Genomic DNA, 19,166 nt, shown 5'->3' on the forward strand with positions numbered 1-19,166 from the left:
GTCATTTTTATTCTCCTTGGTTTCTAAACAGTAAAAATACACGCACCCTACATACATGTGCAAAGAGAAACATGTATTTGCAGCTAAAAAAATAAGAGAGTAACCTTTTCACCTTATCCGAACTTGAAACGATTTATAGAGCAAGTATTCTAACCCTGTCATATCTCACTTACAGACTAGCCCCGGAGAACCGTTTAAACGTTCTTATCACCACTTCCAGGACTCATTCTGTAGCTGATGCATTTATAGTGAGGGGTGTTTGTTTTTTATTATAGTTCATTATCGCCAGTGTGAGCCGAGTGTGACTCACCAGAAGTAGACTTTACATACAGGCCTGCCTTTTGACTCACTCATTTCTCCGCCCCTTCTGTTATCTGTGTCTTGCCGTTTTCAAATCTCTTTCGCTACAGGAAACAACAACGGCAGCCGCCGAGCAGCGACCCACACGGTGAAAACCCCAGGCTTTTCTCAGAATTTGGATCGTGCAATAGCCCATGATAACAATCACTAATCTGTTAATTATTCAAATGAATGAAATAAAGTAGAGTTTTTCCAGATGCTCTTCGGCTATTTTTTAACTACAGACGCTTACTGTAAGCTGCAAAATAAGCTTGACTTTGTTAGGAATTTCAGGAACGGATAAAGTAATCACAGTGTATTTTCTAGCAAATAGTAATTACTTAAACTGAGCAAACACTGAATTGATAAAAATAAGGCCATTAACTGCTACAGAAAGCTTAGTCATGGTGGCCTGTTACTAGCCAAACCCACACAGAGCTGCCTTTACACTCTCCACTGGTCACAACAGTATTAAACCCAGCAAACAAACTGCGATCTTTCCTTTTATTAAACAGTTACAAGTTAAAAGTACCACAGCTAATCTACAGTATATTTTCTGACAGCCTCTTCTTCTGCCTCAACAGTTAGTCTAATTTTAATAAGTGACACAATTAATGACAAATAATCTATTAACAATTAGTGATTAACATCCCTACCTGCACTACTCCTTTTTTCCCCCTTGTTGCCGTCTATCTGTTGCTGCACTTGTTGCTGCCATTCCATGTGTTTTTGTTGTAATTGTCAAATATCTCCAATATCATGGAACTGTCTGCACATAGTCTAAAACGCTGCGCCTTGTGTACAGTTTATCACACACATGCACCACTACTTCTATCGTTGTTCTAAAATGTGTGTAAAACAACTCTGTTTTCAATCTCTTACTGGCTGAGTGACAAACTCTGTCATAGGAATGCACCAATCCAATACACAGCATCCGTACTGACATCGATATTTACCTTATTAAGCAGGGCGAATATTGACCATGATTAGATCGATCAGTATTAAATGTTGGTGGCATTGTAAAACTCTGCAACCTGTGTGTTGAGGAGTTTTTCAGTGCCAACACAGATTGTAGGTAAACAAGAAACATAAATGAACACTATTTGGAGCCATTATACATTAAATGTTATGTATTTACAATATGTGATTGTGTGGAGCATGTCATTCATAACTAGGCTCCTTCATTGATAAGGATAACTGTAACTAAATACTAGTATGTACAATAATAGTACAAGTGAAATGACGATTCTCTCTACATTTACACCTAATGTTAAAAACTGGGTTTCAATACTGGAACAATCCTGGACCTCATCCATCCATCCATCCATCCATCCATCCATCCATCCATCCATCCATCCATCCATCCATCCATCCATCCATCCATCCATCCATCCTCTTCCGCTTATCCGGTTCAGGTCGCAGGGGCAGTAGGCGGAGCAGGTCTTTCCAGACTTACCTCCCCCCCGTGACGCTTTCCAGCTCTTCCTGGGGGATCCCGAGGCATTCCCAGGCCAGCCGAGAGATATAATCCCTCCAGTGGGTTCTGGGTCTGCCCCGGGGTCTCCTCCCAGGTGTTCAGAAGACCTCCAGAGAAAGCCTCTCCGGAGGCATCTGAATCAGATAATGTTATCTTTGTAAAATTATTCTGGTGAATTCTGTCAAGTTAGGTAAAGATGTTAAATTTGGGGAAAAGAGAGCTAATAGGAAAGTAAAGGCTGAAATAGTTCTTCAGATATGATAGGAATACAGACAGAAATGTAATTTGAGTTCCTGTTGTTGATTTGTTAATGAAACTATTTATTAATTATGTTTGTGGCAAAAAAAAAAAAAAAAACCCTGACAACCTTCTTGGATGGATTTGTCACCAGCTGTGATTTTGCTGGCACTAGAAAGTGTGTGATTTAGTCGATCCCTCACAAAAAAAAACTTTAATTAACAAAGTTGATGAAGGCTGAACCTCATCTTGATAATGAGGACGATGAAGCTCTATCTCTGCAACCTCCCACACCTCCACAACTCAGAGAAAAAGTTTGGAACAAAGTGATAGAGTGAAACTGTAGTTAGAGTCTTATTATCACACAGCAGAGCAATTAAATTCTTCCTGTTTATCAATTAGACCCAAACAAGGCAGAGGTGTCAGACAGGTCCCCGATTAATTACTGACAACAATTAATTCTACGGAGAGAGCGAACTTAGACAAGCGAACATCAGACTAAGTCAGTGTTGTTGAACTCATTCAGGCTCTCCTCCCTAGAGACACGATAGATAGCAGCAGAAAAACTCATTTAAATGTTTCCTGGATGCCGTGATATTAATTGGAAGTCAGTGGTGCGGATGTTTGGGCGAGACTGTCAGAGCTGTTATTAGTAGCTGTCACAATGTTAAGTGGAGGCTGCGTCACTGTTGTATTTACATTTTTGTAATCGGGTGCTTGACACTATATAAAAATATGGCTTCCATACTGATAACCAAGTGTGTGCCATTGGTACCAATATCAGGTGCTGCTGTTATCATGAGTAACAAATGTGTTTACATGCTTGAATGATATGTTAAATCAATTCTCTTTACTATGGGAAAACCAAAAGATAAGTATAAGACTAAAATGTCCCTTCAAGCACGTGTGACTGAGTTGCCACTGATGGACACAGTGGTTAGAAATGATGTCATTATGGCTGTAATACAGACTGTGATGATGATAGCAGAGTTGGACACTAATTGAATTCAGTCTGTTTATAAAGGTGTGACTTGGTTTTTACCTCTATAGTAGTGGGGCTTGAAGTTGAGGGAGGAACATGGAAGAAGATTTCTTGCCAAAGACTTCCTCCTCTTCCTGTTAAAATACCTGCAGAAATCTAACCAGAGATGTGTGTATTCTGGCCTGTTAGTGACTATCATGCAGTAAAACAGTGATATGGTGAATCAGCTTTCAGCTACAGCTTTATTTTCTATTCATTTTTCGTGCTAGAATGACAGCTTAAACTCTGCATTTGCGCCTGAATTTTCTTTGCAGTAAATGAGAAAGAGGCAGAATGCAAAATGCATAAACAGAAACTCCACAGCTTGTTCAACAAGTGGCTTAATCGACGGACAGAATGAGCTCCATTTATAGAACAGAATGCTTTGTAAGAGGATGCAGAAATAGTGTTATTGTGTCTCAAGCCACTAAACAAAAACATGACTGAATGACGGCATTAAAGGGCGACCCGATAGCTGAGTGTTTATGGTGAACAGCACATGGGCAAAAAGGCCCTCCGCAGCTGATTCCCAGCTCAGTTTCCAGCTGGCTGGACTTTGACTGCATGTTGTTCTGCTGCTCTCTTTGCCAACATTGCTGCTAGCAAACAATAAAAAATAATAATCATTATAAAATAAGCCAGTAGAGCTGCGTAGTATATCAGCATCAACACTCTGATGTGCGTATGTGCACCTGTCACATCACAATGTAAAGTAAGGCAAATGAACACAAACACAATGTGTCCACCGATAAGCAGACGTTCAGCCAGTGAGGAGTTTGAGGCAGACTTTTATTTTTTGTTTTTCTTTCTGGGAGATGCACTGAGTTCAGGCGAAGAAGAAACTTATTTTGAGGTCTCATTTGAAGGCAGATTTGAACAGGAATGTAGCTCAACATGGAAGTGAAAGCATAATTCTCTTCATTTGATGGTAGAAGTGCACTAAAAGCATTTTGCCTCCAAAATCAATGAATAATTGTGATAAACAACACGACTAATTTGTTTCACCAATTAAATCAGAACTACAAAGCTCTGTATCATGAGGATAAAGCCAGATCTGAATGTCATCAACAACAACAAAAGCAAAAGAACATCATCTGGTAAAAATTCCTGTTTTTTGTCCGTATTGTGTACATACAGGATATCGCAGAAAATCTAAATATTGAAGTGTCAGTCCATCCAGTATCACACAACCCTGCTTTAAACAGCTTAATGCATGTTTTTTTTCAGGACGTTTATATTGTGAAGGGTAATGCTGTACCCTGTAGCATCTGTTAGCCAGGTGAAGGGCTCAAGCTGTTTTGTGTGAGCTTGGCAATGCATGTTTTTCAATATTATCATTTACTTTTATTTGCTGCTAGTTGCTGTGGCATTTCTGCGCGGCTCTTCACTTGTCAGTTTATCGGTGTGGGCGACACTGCTCGGGTTTTCTGTCAGTGTCATCACATGTCAGCCGAAAAGCAAACGAAGCATGTACACGAAAAGAGTGCTGATGATTACTGTACGGGTCATTTGTGTTGTGTTTTATAATTTCATATGATTTTGTCTTTTACCTTCGACTGATGTAAAACTGATGCAGGTTATCGTGACTTGATGGTGATGGCTGTGGGCTCTTTTCAGCTTTTCCTGAGAAGCAATGCTGGCAGCAACAGGTGAGGTCAAACACGACGACAGTCACCTGGAGCACAGTAACAAACTCTGGCTGTTGTGTGTGTGCAGGTGAAGCAGATTATGGAAGAAGCAGTGACTAAGAAATTTGTCCACGAGGACAGCAGCCACATCATTGCTCTGTGCAGTAAGTACACTCTTATCCTTCTTTCTGCACGCACATGCACACATTGTCTCCTTCGCTTCTGCTGTCTGTTTTGAACACACGTACACTTGTTGAACTCAGCAGGTGACTTAGTGCAGCTTCTTCATCAAGGACATCACTTGACGTCACTGTGACTATGCTGCTGCATCAATGGAAAGTTGGTGATCACAGTGGAGCTAATGGAAACTAATTTCAGAGACAGGCTGTACAAAACCCAGGCTTTCTAGCTCTCTGTGTGTGTGTGTGTATGTGTGTGTAGATGTGTGTGAGTGTGTAGGTGTGTGCGTGTGCGCGTGCGTGTGTGTGTGCGCACGCGTTACGTGTTATGTGATAAAGGGGTTGCCCCTCCTGACCGGATGGTCGAGCTAGCGACGGTGTGTGAGTCACAGCTTCCACGCTGGTCAGAAAGCCGACTCCGCCTGTAGCCTCAGATCAGCCAAACGGCACAGCAGTGACACAGCAGAAGGTTCTTGTCTGTTTAATGGGATCAAGATACATAACCGCATAATACCATAATACCATAATAGCGCCAAGAAATTCTCAAACAACGTGGATCATTGGTGATTGATATTTCTTGTTTTTTTGTTGTCATTTATGAGGTGGCGTCACGCCTGTGCTTCACTAACATCATCCTTGAATTTATAGTAAATGGGGGAAAAGAGCTTTCAAATCAAATCAAATCATGTTTATTGTCATTTTGCTGTACATACACAGCAGTACAGGCAAGATGAAAGAGCGTTTCTTCAGGATTATTCAACCAGCAAGTTTTCCGGAATGCACGTCTGGGATAAGACACTAAACGTTCACTGTCGCTGTCTCCTGAAGGGGGCGCTGCATCCATGTGCGCCGCCATCACGTTGAACATGGTGAACCTCTTCAGGTGCTGGTAGGTCTTCACACGATGGTGGGACGACGGTGAAGCCGCAGATGCTGCCCAGAGCTAGCTGTCTGTCCTTTAGCCCAGAACGATGTCATCCCCTCCAGCTGTATGTCCGTCTGGGATGTTGTCATGGAGCCATGTTTCTGTTAAAGCAGACACACAGCAGTCCCTCCACTCTCTGCAGGTGTCGCTCAGCAAACGTAGCTCGTCCAGCTTGTTGTGGAGGGAGCAGACATGGGAGAGCAGGAGCAACGGTCCTGCTGATCTGGAGGAGTTAGCCTTTAGCCTAGCATGGATCCCGGCTCTCTTCCTCCTCCTCCTTTGTTTACGTTCGTACCGTTTGCGCTTCCTTCTCTCTCAGGTAACTGCCGGCGTAGTCTCTGATCAGACTCCGTGTTGGTGTAGCATGTCCAAATCACATCTGATTGCTGCAATTCCAGTCAGCAAAGTCTCCCAGCCGCAAGTTTTGAGCGCCTGAGATAGACAAAACACTCAAAATGTTCACTTTCGTTGTCTCCTGAAGGGGCCGCCGGTCTATGCACACCACCATCACCATGGCAACTATGGCAGCTTTTATTCACATTTGCAGTGTAGCATAACAGTGCTATGTGGTATTCAATAATGTGGTTAAATATCGAGTTAAGAAAAAGCTTTTACTCATCTAAAAAACTACTAATATGGATCACTGTTGTATATGCAGCCCAGTGCTTTTATTCCATAATCCATCTTGCAAAAAATTAAACTAACATGTAATTTCAACATGAATGTGTATGTAAAGAACATATTCAAACCCAAACGACAACACAGAGATGCAACGATCATCAATGAGGTGATTGACAAAATAACTGATCACTGTTACAGCCTCTTAAACCAAAGCTGTGTCCTATATTGTAATAAACTCAATGGTGGTTTTAAACCTTTTTTTTCTGTTGTCGGATTCAACGAAAAAAAATAGTAATCGGTTAATCAAGCAGGTGTGTTCCTAATTAAGGCATAATGAAAATATTTTATTACACAAACACCCACTCCATTACCTCGCTAACCCTGTGCAGTGTTACCCTAAATCTCCTGCCACTCCCACTCACCTCACAGCTCAGTCAAGTCGTTGCCCCCGCATCTCCTGTCTCCCCGACTGCGTACGCTGTAAGCCTCTCAGCCGTGTTAATCCTTAAATGATGCAGTCATCCAGCATTCAGAAACCATACTTAACATGTCCCTGTTTTATTTTATTTTTTTTACCAGACAGAATATCGTGACCATTAAATAACTTACTATTACAATGAGGTTTATAAACTGTGAACAGCATCAGTGTAAAGAATCATCTCTGTAGTAGACAGATGATGACTCTTCTTGCTAAAATTCCTTCTGTAATCAGTCAGTTCCACTTCAAAATTAAATCAGGTAACAGTGTAACCAAAAGTGTCTGTGACTATTTGTTGTTCAGCCTTTAGTAACTGTGCCACTATTGATTTTTTTTTTCTTCTGCCTTTTCTTCCTCGTATTAGTTTGCATTAAGGTCTATTTACACAGGAATATTATCGACTGGGGGTTATGAATGGGTTTTAAAGATCCCTTTGGAAATGAGTCCTCTCCACACCTTGTTAGTAGTGATCGCGACATGCTTCTAAAACTGTGAGACTGTCAGACCTTGGGTTTACAGGAATGGTAATGAAGTACCTTTTCATTTTAGTTTTTAATTAATTGGATTTGCCCGAAACAGATATTCCCATCTGGTTATTTTAACTATAAATGATTTTCAACTAAGTTTGAAGGAAACTGACTTTATATACCAGATATTGTGCTGTACTATGATAGAAAACACTAGACCTCTACTTTCTAAGGCTGGTTATACTTTCTGCGTTTGCTTCTGCGAGAGTCTGGGTGAAATTTAGTCGTCTTCCCAAGTTGGCTAGATTTGTCTCCACAGCGTCCGAAAACTTGTAACATGTTAGTGATGTCGACTGAGCTGTGGAGCCATTAGCTGCCATTTCCATGTGCGTGCATTTGTTTCAAAACCTGTTCCATAAAATGGAGACAGAATTTGTAGGAACAAATTATAAATACATGTTTGGAATCTTTATGCTTCGCTACGTACTTGACATTTGCAGAGCTTTATTCAACCATCAGTGACATTTATTTTCTGTGTGAAAGTAAATCAGCGGTTCGCTACGTGACTTCCCTACGCAATACCGGTCCTGGGTGATCCCTTCACACGCTCTCCTCAGGGTCGGGTTATTCCAGCACATACTGTACTGGTGGAGAGAGCTACTTAGACAAGTTCATTCCTCTAAGACATGTTGAAATTCAAAGATTTTAATGCCCTTGTGTCATGTGCAGACAGGATTATGTAAATTAAACAGTGATTTGGTGCAATAAAAGAGCAACTGCTGTGAAAGCAGACTTCATTATCCGTCATCATCACTATATCCGATGCTTGTCTCCAGAAGAGCCAGATCATTGTTTGTCCCCATCCAAGCAGAGGAAGTGCCCGACGGGCTGACCTCTGAACATTGCTCTGTAGAAATTAAACTGTCAGTCTGAGTTTTAATTATAGCTGTTCAATACAACATCCAGAGGCGAGGTCTCTCACCCTTCATCGCTGTGCTGGTGAGGCTTTATAACCCTGTTTGAAGGACGTCATTCTAACACTTTGTGTTGCTCCGTTAACACACAAGACTGAAGCTAACTGAATGTGACGGATCCTTGTGGTAGACTGCAAAACCATATTCATGTTAGAATAAAGACAGGAAAGGTCGCATTTGACATACCCTGAGACAGATGTGACGATGTCAAGTACAGCTGCACACCTTAAACATGAATTGATGTAGAATCATCATTTATTGGATTGGTCTGATGGCATCTAAGGACATAGTTCTCCCAGTATCAACATTGGAAACTAGCAGTGTGGCCCTCAAAGCAAAAAACATCAGCTAGAGAATCAGGTAGCCCCTCATCAATGTGACTGAAACATTACACTTGTAGTGAATCTTTTGTGTTGTCATAGATGTTCTTCTGTGTTTATTTGCTGGCTTCCTCTGTCCCACATTTTTAAAGGCTTTTCTTTTTTGGTGCTGTGATGTGAGTCGTATGCAGGCTGTTAGTTCAAGGAAGCGGTTTTTGTGTCTGAGGGTCTGGCATGTTTTCACTAAAGACCTAAGAATCTTGTGAGGAACTCTATGTCTCTACTTGCGTTTCGATCAGAGGAACCAAGGTCTGAATGAAGCTCAAGGGAGATTATTTTACTCTCCTCCAAAATTCCTTGCCTTGGGCGTTGGGGTGGTGCTTACAGCGCGAGACATTGTTGATTGGATTGAAGCAAAACCAACACTTTTAAAAACCTGCAGCTGCAAACAGTTGTATTTCATTTTTGTTCATTGTCCTTCAGCACAACAACATGGCAGAACAGAATAAAGTCTATGATAGATGAACTTACACATTATACCATCGGAGACATCCAAGATGAATAAAAGGCGACAATATGCAAAGAGAAAGTGGAGGGCGATGTGTCTCTTTTTGCCTGAATTGTCTTATCTTCATGGGGATTTAGACTACGGCAGATAGTAAAGGGCTGAAGGAACCTTTAGTTCTTTAAGTTCCCAGACATTAGTCCAGAGAACTAAATGTTCAAGAGTCTTCTGACCTGAGATTATCCACATCAGTTGACTTTCCCGCATTAAATCTTAACAAATGTCTTTTTAAACAGTGAAATGTCAGCTTTAACCCTCTTGTTATCTTTGAGGTCAGTTTGACCCTGTTTAATATTTAACATCTTTAAATAAGTGATTGACACATTTTCTTTTATTTTGTTTTATTTAAAGGGCTATTTACATATAAACTTGGGTAACAATTTTAATTATCATAATTTCCTAGAGGTTTAAAATTGCTGGGGTCAAATTAAACCCAAGGATAAAAGATGTCAGTAAATTTGAAAGTAATAGGAGGCTTTAAAAAAAAAAAAAAAAAAAAGAAGAAGTAACATACTGCACACTATTTCCAGTTAGTTTTACTGGAGGTTTTGTCATAGCAAAAACCAATATATCAGTTTCACGGATTTTTTTGTATGAAGTGACTACACCAGGATCCGCACCCCGCAGTCTGAAACTGTTCTCTAATTATTGCTGCTGTAGTCGGACATTTCAGTTTCCTTTCTGATGCTGGCGTTACGTTACTTTCATGAGACAAAACGCTGTGAGTCATCGAACAAATCCCGTTGCCCACATGACCCCCTCAAGGAAATTACAATGCTGCCCTGTTGGACCTTCGCTGTGTGCTTTACTCCCAAATGTGCAAATTGGACAGTGTTTGAGTGTGTGAGTGTTTGAGTGTGTGAGTGTGTGAATATGTGTGTGTGTGTGTGAATGTGTGTGTGTGTGTGTGTGTGTGTGTGTGTGTGAGCGACGGGGAGACAGACCGAGAGCCTGGTGTGTGCCAGCTCATGGAGTCTGTCGTCATCTGCAGGTCACAGTCTTCTTCGTCATTTAAGTCATGTCATGTTAAACCTAACACAAAATATTTCATTTTTAAACGTAAAAGATTATCGGGCTCCCTTTTGGTTGTTAGAAGAAAAACATACAGCACGAGTACAGCAAAAAATAAATAAATAAATGAAAAGAAATATGGATTCTCTGCCCACTAACCTGAACAATAATCAGACATTATTTGAGTTTATTTGGTTATTTGGGTTATAGTTGGATGTAATCAAATCTGAATCAGTATTAAATCAGACCCTTTTTTACCCTTTTTGCATAAATGTATTAATATTTGAAAGTAACTAATATTTTAAATATTAGTTACAACAGTAGGGAAATCCTAAATATGAGCAACAGGGATGGGTATTGTTAAGATGTAAACGATGTTATTACTCAATACTGCTTATCGATCTGGTGCTTTAATGCTACTNAAAAAGAGAAAGTGAGCTTTTACAAGATTGAATTTCCCTTCTGGGATAAATAAAGTATTTTTCATTTCATTTCATTTCATTTCATTCATTCATTTCATTTCAAATCAGACCCTTTTGTACCCCTTTTAGCATAAATTTATTAATATTTGAAAGTAACTAATATTTTAAATACCCTAAAGGTGAAAATCTATTTTTTAGCTACAAATGTATTAAATTAAAACCAAATTGAATTATGGCCTCTCTCTGTCCACTGTTTCCAGGTGAACCGTTTAAAATGAGCAGCTACCTCACAGTCCACCAGGATTACTTCCTGGAGCTGCTTCTGCTAAAATGTCTCGGACACGAGCAAAGCTCACTAAATGTTCTGCTCCTGGCTGCAAGAGTGAACACAAGAGCCTTCATGCACTTGCAGCATTTGAGGAACTGAAGACCCAGAGGATTTTTAAAATTTTTGATAGCAGTGTCCCCACAACAATAGGAAAATCCTAAATATGAGCAACAGGGATGGGTATTGTTAAGATGTAAACGATGTTATTACTCAATACTACTTATCGATCTGGTGCTTTAATGCTACTTTTATCGATACTTTTTAATAGTTTTTTCTTTTTCTTTTTTTGTAAGAGAATAAAACTGAGTGAATTAAGAACAGAATTAACTCCTACACCACTAAACTACTGATTTTAGAACCACAGTTGTCTGAAAAAGTTGCCAAACACATAAGTTAAAACCAAAGGCTTTGCTGAGGATTCAGCGATAATATTTGCATGTAACATGATCACTCAAAGAGGAAGTTAGAAGCAATAGAAACTCCTCATTTTAGAACAGGGCTAAAACCAGGAGTTTAAATCGTGACTGTAAAATGAAACATCTTGATGGTATTTTAAGCTAAAAAATGAAAAGACACTCACTGGGTGCATGTAAGACTTCAGTTAATTTCCTGAAAAGGGGCCCAGCATGGGACCTTTAAGACTCAGAGAATTATTTGAGATGAGCAAAAAGGTTAGCAAGCAGAAAATCTGGAGCTTTGAGTGGCAACTAACATCCTAAAATGAGATGGGAAATGGAATATAAGGAATGTCTGACGTTTGACACACTTGAAAATCCTACTTTTTATGAGCTATTCCTCTAAATTATGAATGTACTGATTGAAAAATACGGAGAAATGATTTTATATTGAAAAGAAACTGGCTCCAAGGGAGGTTTGTCATTTCCATTAGTACAAGTGCCAGTGAGCTAGTCTTGTTCTACCTTAATGCATTGTACAAGGGTAATTGCTTAAGGAAGAGCAACAAGATAAGAGATATTTTAGCTTCAGATCGCCATGAATGTCTGTATTTCAAAAAATGTGAAACAGCCAGCGACCTCAGTGGCCGGCACCAGTCATGACCAGTGTGATCAGTTCAGGGAAATTCAAACAAAGTATTTTTCACCTGTTGTCCCTGAGCACATGTTAAAAAGGTACATGCAAAATAGAATAAACAACATGCACAACAACGACCAAATAAATATGCACAAAATAGCTCAGGCAATTATTCTTGGCAGAGAAGCGCGGAGCCACAATTTGTCCAATATATGAATAATGTTCACTGTTGGCAGGAAGTGTGAAAAATCATGAACCCATTCGGTTAGAAAATACAAAACCTCCTAACAAATTGATTAGAAAAATGATGCCGCTTGTGCTCCATGCAGCTGAGCTCACGCCCCACAGATGTGAAATTGGTGTTATCTGAATTTAAGACAGACACAAGCTTATTTGTAATTTTACCTTCATAAATATTGATACCGCTGTAAATGTTGCGTACAACATACAGTATATAGCTGACCGTCCTGATGTTATTACAAGTACACGTGATCAGACCTGGTTGTCGTCCCCATTTCATCAGACCTGCACTGAGAGCCTGCAGGCTAGCCCACTATGGCGTCAGTGTAATGCAGGCTGATGGTCAGCCTGTAGAGCTGGAGGGCTCCTGGGAAAGGTCAAAGGTTAAAGGTCACATGATAATGATAACCAATAATGTCAGTGGATGAATGAGCCAACCTGTTGACAGTTACACATCTGCTAATCTCACTTTGCCAACCTATTCTGTAAAACATAAATGGTCTGGCTCATTATCATGCTGCTATACGGGGAAAAAAAACGCCCTGGCTTGTTTATATTTGTCTCAGTGTTCATTTGAAAATACAGACAGGTGGAAATATTTTCGGCGGAACATTTGCATGCAGGGAGACAAGCACTGTCATTAAAATGGGTAATCCATTAAAAAATAGCTACCAACTGTACCGAAGTGGGTTTTGTAAACATTAACACTCAAGCAAAAGGAGAGGAGAAAGCTGAGTGAAATGAATGGCAGGCTTATACCTGCAGCAGACATCCGGTGAGTCAGACATCTGCAAGTGGAGGCTTCATTAACTCCAATCATTCATTACCGTAGTTAAGAGCCAGCAGAAGACACTGTAAGGTATTTTGTTTGTCTTGGAGGCTAACCAAACTAAGAGGACTAGTTCTGGCATCTTGTCACGTACTCATACTTTCTCTTTGTTTTTGTTGTGTTTATTCTTGGCTGAAAAAGTTAGCCCAACAAATGATTAATTTCAATTGATGTCAAAAATGATTGATCATTTTTAGAAAGACCAATGAAAAAAACGTTAGATTTGGATTTAATGGCCTTACTCTGACGTTGTTCACTACAGCCTATTCATCAAGGTACACAATTATTAATTTTAATGTTAACACAATAATGAAAAACACAAGCAATTAAATGCGTTAACACATGTTGTTTTTCTTGTGTTGCTTGCTTCTGCTGCCCCTCCATAAAATCCAGTCCTCATTATAGAGCAGGAAACTTAATGGAAAGGTTTTTCTCATCAGTGCACCTCCTCTTCCTGTCCTTGCATTAATATTAACGAGCCATTTAGCTTGGCTGACCAAGGAAATTTCAGTGGGAGCCGGTGGCACCCCTGGTATTTACTGCAGTTATAGATAGGAACCCGCAGGATGTGTGTTGGCCAGTCTCTCTGCGTGGTTGGAGTTAACTGTTGTATAACTGTGTCTATGTGTAGGAGTCCAAAACTTCTCCACAACATTCAAACTGATCACATAACTCACCCTCATTAGCCTCATGGATGGGGGAGTCACGTTGTGTAATGTGTGATTTTCTGTAAAGCAGTACTTGTGGCATTGTGCATATAATCTTGCTGCTTGTGTGTGTGTTTAGACATGTGTACACAGCCCCAAAATGAACACTATTCATGTGTTATTAACAGCGTAAAAAATGCTTAAGAGCTGCCATCACCTCCATTTTTTTTTTTTGCTTCACAATAAACTTATCATGCAGAAAACAGACACACGAACACATTCATGCAGAACAAGGAGAAGAAGGACATTGTTTTCAATATATTTCCAATCACACTTTTCTGCAAAGAAGCGCCACCCTCAAAATATACACAGCCCTTAATTAACTGTGCAATCTGCAATTAAAAAACTAATCAGCGATGATGCCAAAGTCCACTAATTTGTCATTATGTCGTGGGGAGTTGGCCGATGAGGAAGTCTTGTCTCAGTAAATCAGATCAGCCTCCATTTTAAGATTCAGAAAAGGTGGACAAGAAACACAAGGCTTATGAATATATTAAACAGAAAAGAAGCTGCTGCTCATTCCACATTCAACAAACAGGAAACTATCCAACTATTTCCATATGAATACTTTCCATCTGCTCTGAACTTACAGGTTTGATAAGGAATAATAAAGGAAGGGAGAAGGTTTTTGTCTGCTTCGTGTCGACTGTTTTTAAAGCAGGAAAGATACAACCTGATGAGTGCACGAATTTTATGACAGAAGAATTTCATTATAATTGCTTGAATGATTCATTTCAGAGATGTCCTCATGTTTTTCCATGTTTTTTTTGAACAGATATGGGTCGCTGTGACCTTTGCTTTTTCAAGTGAGCAGACTTTTTGTGCTTTGTATGACGATAAAATACAAAACTATTGACACAAAGTTGATTAAAAACTGCTGAATGTATTTATATATTCAGAACCTCAAATTTCCGTCAGAAAAAAAAACTACCATCATAACAAAGATGAAATATGATAAACAATTAGAAAACTTGTTAAAAATTGCATTCAAGCCTGTAACTACGTAACACGGCAGCTACATCCTTTGGGTACAGCCCTGCTTTCCTCCGTCGGAAAAAAAGAGACATTCAGGGAGATGAAAAACGAGGCGATAATTAGTGATTGGGGGTTAGAAAAAGTACATGATTTCATTAACTGGGAAAGTATGGATGAGTAGAGCAGAGGAAGAGGAAAGATTGGTGAGTAAGAGAGGATAAGATGGCCTGAAGCAGCTAATGGGCTCATTAGGAAACTCATGGTCATGTAATGACCTGCCACCCAATGGACATCTGGGGCTCCTCGCACTACAGACAGATGAACAGACAGAAATAGAAAGAAAAAAAGAAGGAGAGAGATAATGGAAGAGAGTAAGAAGAGCAAAGAGAGAGATTTATTTAACCAGCGGAAATAATGAAAGGGCATATTACATGGGTGTCATCCCTTCATCCCATTTAGTTTTTTTAGAAAGATTTTAATTGGAATTGTGATCAAAATGTCAAAGTACACACGGTGATGAATGAGTGAATGGTAATCTGATTACAGGAATTACCAGTGTATTGTGGATATTATACCGAGAACCTAAATGTGTGTACAAACTTATGTGTTTTATTTCAGCTTTATTTTCCCAAAATTAAATCTTACCGTGAAATAATCGTGCTTTTACACGCCTGTCTTCTCCGATTTCAGTCGCCTATATTTAAGTTCACACTGGGTGCTGGAGTACTTTTACAAATGTTGCATCAGTGCCATAAATACTCCAAAAGAAAAAAATCATTTACATGTCAACTATAAAAACAGGCCAAAACTGTAAATAATGTTCACCTTAAAAATTGGAATTTTTACAAATAGTGTTTCATTCGTTTACACCATTTGTATGGAAGCAAATCAGGCTCATCCGATTTTGAATTTTGAAAGCAGCTGGATTTACTTTGGTCAGAATCGATGGTTTATGTCTAAGTCCCTGGATGTGAAAGGCAAATTTTTTTACGGCGAATTTTGAAGGCTGAATTTGACCCGTCGAATTTGAGCACCTTCGAATTTTCATGGCTTCGAATTTTTACACTTGAAATTTTGACTTAGTGAAATTTAAATGGGCTACGTTAAGACAAAAATAATTCACAGACACAATTTCGATGGCAACAAAATTCAAAGTTAGAAATTCAACGGCTTTTAAAATTCAAAATCGGATGAGCCTGATTTGCTTCCATACATTTGGTCATAAAAGTATACATAAATGGATTTTATAGTGTTTAAATAAGAAAGAAATACTTATTTTACTGATATTTGCCATTATTTGAAATAACCAATATGTATATTAAAAATTGGAATTTGATATTTTTTTAATGGTTATTGTAGAGATCGTCCATGTTTTGTTAAATTACAGATAATAACCCATGAAATCACTGACTCAAGTATTACAAATTATCATTGTGTAATATAGAGTGGTTTACAGTTGTTGAGTCGTAGGTAGATGCTGTGAAAGTAGAGATACGCAGCGACTAATGGAGGCAACAGTGTAGAGTTATAGCTAAGCCCCTTTAAAGCAGGAAAGATTTATTGTCATGGAAATGATTTTGTAGGGGTTAGATCAGCAACCAGAGATGGACTTTAAGAATCACAGTGCCTCTCTTTATATTATATGTATGACACCCAAATTAACTAAAACGACATATCGCTAAAACACATTTAATACACAATAAGTATTGGGACAAAACCGTGAGAAAAACTGGACCAGATTATGAAAACATTCTACTACTCTGTCTGTTATTCAGTCATTGACAAGAAAACTAATTAGCAGCCAACTTGATAATAATAATTAGTTTTGTTATTTTTTTATAGCAGCAAGTCAAAACAAAAGTGATTTCATTTGAATGAATGTAAGATATGAATGTCTTTGAGTTCTGTCTGGTCAGTCGGACCAAACAAAGGATTTAACACAACTCCTACATCCGGTATTTTACAGAAAAATGAAATAATTGATTAATCATGAAAATAGTGTGCAAATTAAGAATGAAATCAATGCCTAGTTGCAGCCATAATGTCTTCTAACATAAACACGTAATGCCTGTGTAGTCGTTAATCGCATTATTCTTCATACAACATGACAGATCGCAAGCAGACCGTGTAACAGCACAGCGGCCGACACGTGGCGGAAGAAAGCTACTCGAGAAAAGCTCAAGAACTGGTGACCGATGAAGAGCAGAAGGCCAAATGGCCATAAGGGCCGTCCAGACAGCACGTCAGAGTCAGAGCAGAGTCGTGACTGGAGAAACCCCGCTCTGCATAATGCTCGACTCGCATCACAATGCAGCTGCACTCAGCAGCACATTAAAGCACGTGTGTGGACTCGCGCAAACTGGCTGAGTGGTTTTATGATTGCGGGCTCAAGAACCTGACAGCAGCTCTGATTAACTGGTCTCAGGACAGTTGTTCTGCCACCCAGGATTCTCAGTTCATACTCTGAGTGCATTTACATTACTGATGAGGAATATCCGATCACATTAACCGTGGTTAGCTCCAGAACTGCAAACTTAAGATGACATGTTGAAACTTATGTGCGGAGATAAGTTAGATGATAAACACACAGCTTCTCTGGAATGGGTGTTAAGATATATAAAAATAATTTGACGGCATCTGTGTTTACATGAGAACAAAATATCAGTGGATAAACATGAAAAGAAATCTTGAAGCCGAGATCTAAGATGATAAACTAGTATTACTACACTCAATAGCTATCGGGGGCGGCTGTGGCTCAGCTGGTAGAGCGAGTTGGTCAATAATCGGAAGGACGGCGGTTCGATTCCGTCCTGTAACCTGTGTCATGGCCGTTGTGTCCTTAGGCAAGACACTTCACCCACCTTGCCTGGTGTGAATGCGTTTGAGGTGGTTGTCGGAGGGGTCGTATAGGCACAGAATGGCAGCCCCAGTGCAGCTGTAGCTACAATCGTAGCTTACCACTTGTTTATGGATGAATAATTGACAGTGTAAAGCGTCTTTGAGTGTCGAGAAAAGCGCTACATGAATCTGAACAATTATTATCACTCACCCACCCACCCCACTGTAAACTTGAAAGGTGCCTGGAAAACCTTTTTTTTCTGCTGCTTACTTTTGTCCTTTTCACAGAGGCCTGTAAGAACATCCATCAAAACTTCTCAACACGATCTTACAACACAATCCACTCTTCTACTGACCCCCCATGTGCTAAACTACATACAGTGCGTCCATCTGAGCTCTCACGCATGACCCTGTCAAGCTGACACGTGCACTGATCTTTGGATGATAGATCACTTTCTTTTACCATTTCCATTGTTCAGAAGTAGGCCTTGGAAAAAATCTAGAGTAATATGTACCATTGACAGATAAATATCGAAATAAAAGTGGTTTAATAGAATGTTTGATATGACCTCCGATGCAGCTTAACCAGTCATTAGGACAGACCTTTTACAATGTGTCTCTGTGGTTAGTGTCTGGAGTCAAATCCAATTTGTTTAAATGATACTAAGATTGTTTATGTCCAGCCTTTGACTTCAGCATTCCTGGAACTTACTGGGAAATTGTGTCAGTTTGGTCCCTAAAGTACTTTACAATATCGGGTTTTGTAAGTCATATAGACGCGCACTTCCTAAGGAATTCTGAAACGGTTGCACTGACTACCATGGTTTAGGTAACAGACAATAGCTTTTCCACGATCGCTTTTCAGGTGAAACACACACTTTCAAATCTATGTTCTGCAACTACTAGGATGTAGATGTACACGGCCCACTCTGTTATTTGCACCTTGCTTGTACCAGGTTGGATCCCCCTTTGCTTTCAGAACTGCCTTAATTCTTCATGGCATAGATTCAGCAAAGTGCTAGAAACATTCCTTTAGAGATTTTGGTCCATATTGACATGATAGCATTACGCAGTTGCTGCTTATCCAAGATACAAAACTATTATTCCACTACATCTCAAAGGTGCTCTGGATTGAGATCTAGTGAAACCAGATGATTTAAGCTTTATGATACATGATCTTGCTGGAAGTATCAGAAGGTGTGTACACTGTGGTCGTAAAGGGATGGACATGGTCAGCAACAATACTCAGGTAGGCTGTGGCATTTAAATGATGCTCAGTTGTTGGGCTCAAACTGTGCCAAGAAAATGTCCCTGAACCGTTTGGACAAGGCAGGATGGATCCATGCGTTGATGGTTTTTACACCAAATTTGAACGCTACCACCTGAATGTCGCAGCAGAAATCCAGACTCATCGCATTCATCGGGCCACGTTTTTCTATCCATCCATCCATTATCTATACAACACTTAATCCTCACTAGGGTCGCGGGGGTCGGGAGCCTAACCCAGCCGACTTAGGGCGAAGGCAGGGGACACCCTGGACAGGTCGCCAGTC

At 39.8% G+C, this 19,166-nt stretch overlaps 1 protein-coding gene across 1 annotated transcript in view; it reads left to right on the plus strand.

Annotated features, from left to right (window-relative positions):
• Positions 1-19,166, plus strand: part of sgsm2 (small G protein signaling modulator 2) — a 109,435-nt gene that overhangs the window by 16,169 nt on the left and 74,100 nt on the right. Inside the window, exon 2 of the mRNA XM_008299367.1 lies at positions 4,791-4,866. Within this exon, the coding sequence (XP_008297589.1) occupies positions 4,791-4,866 (76 nt within the window). The remainder of the gene's footprint in view (positions 1-4,790; positions 4,867-19,166) is intronic.

The sequence above is a fragment of the Stegastes partitus genome, unplaced genomic scaffold (genome assembly GCF_000690725.1).
Source record: "Stegastes partitus isolate 25-593 unplaced genomic scaffold, Stegastes_partitus-1.0.2 Scaffold1406, whole genome shotgun sequence".
NCBI classification, from domain to species: domain Eukaryota; kingdom Metazoa; phylum Chordata; class Actinopteri; family Pomacentridae; genus Stegastes; species Stegastes partitus.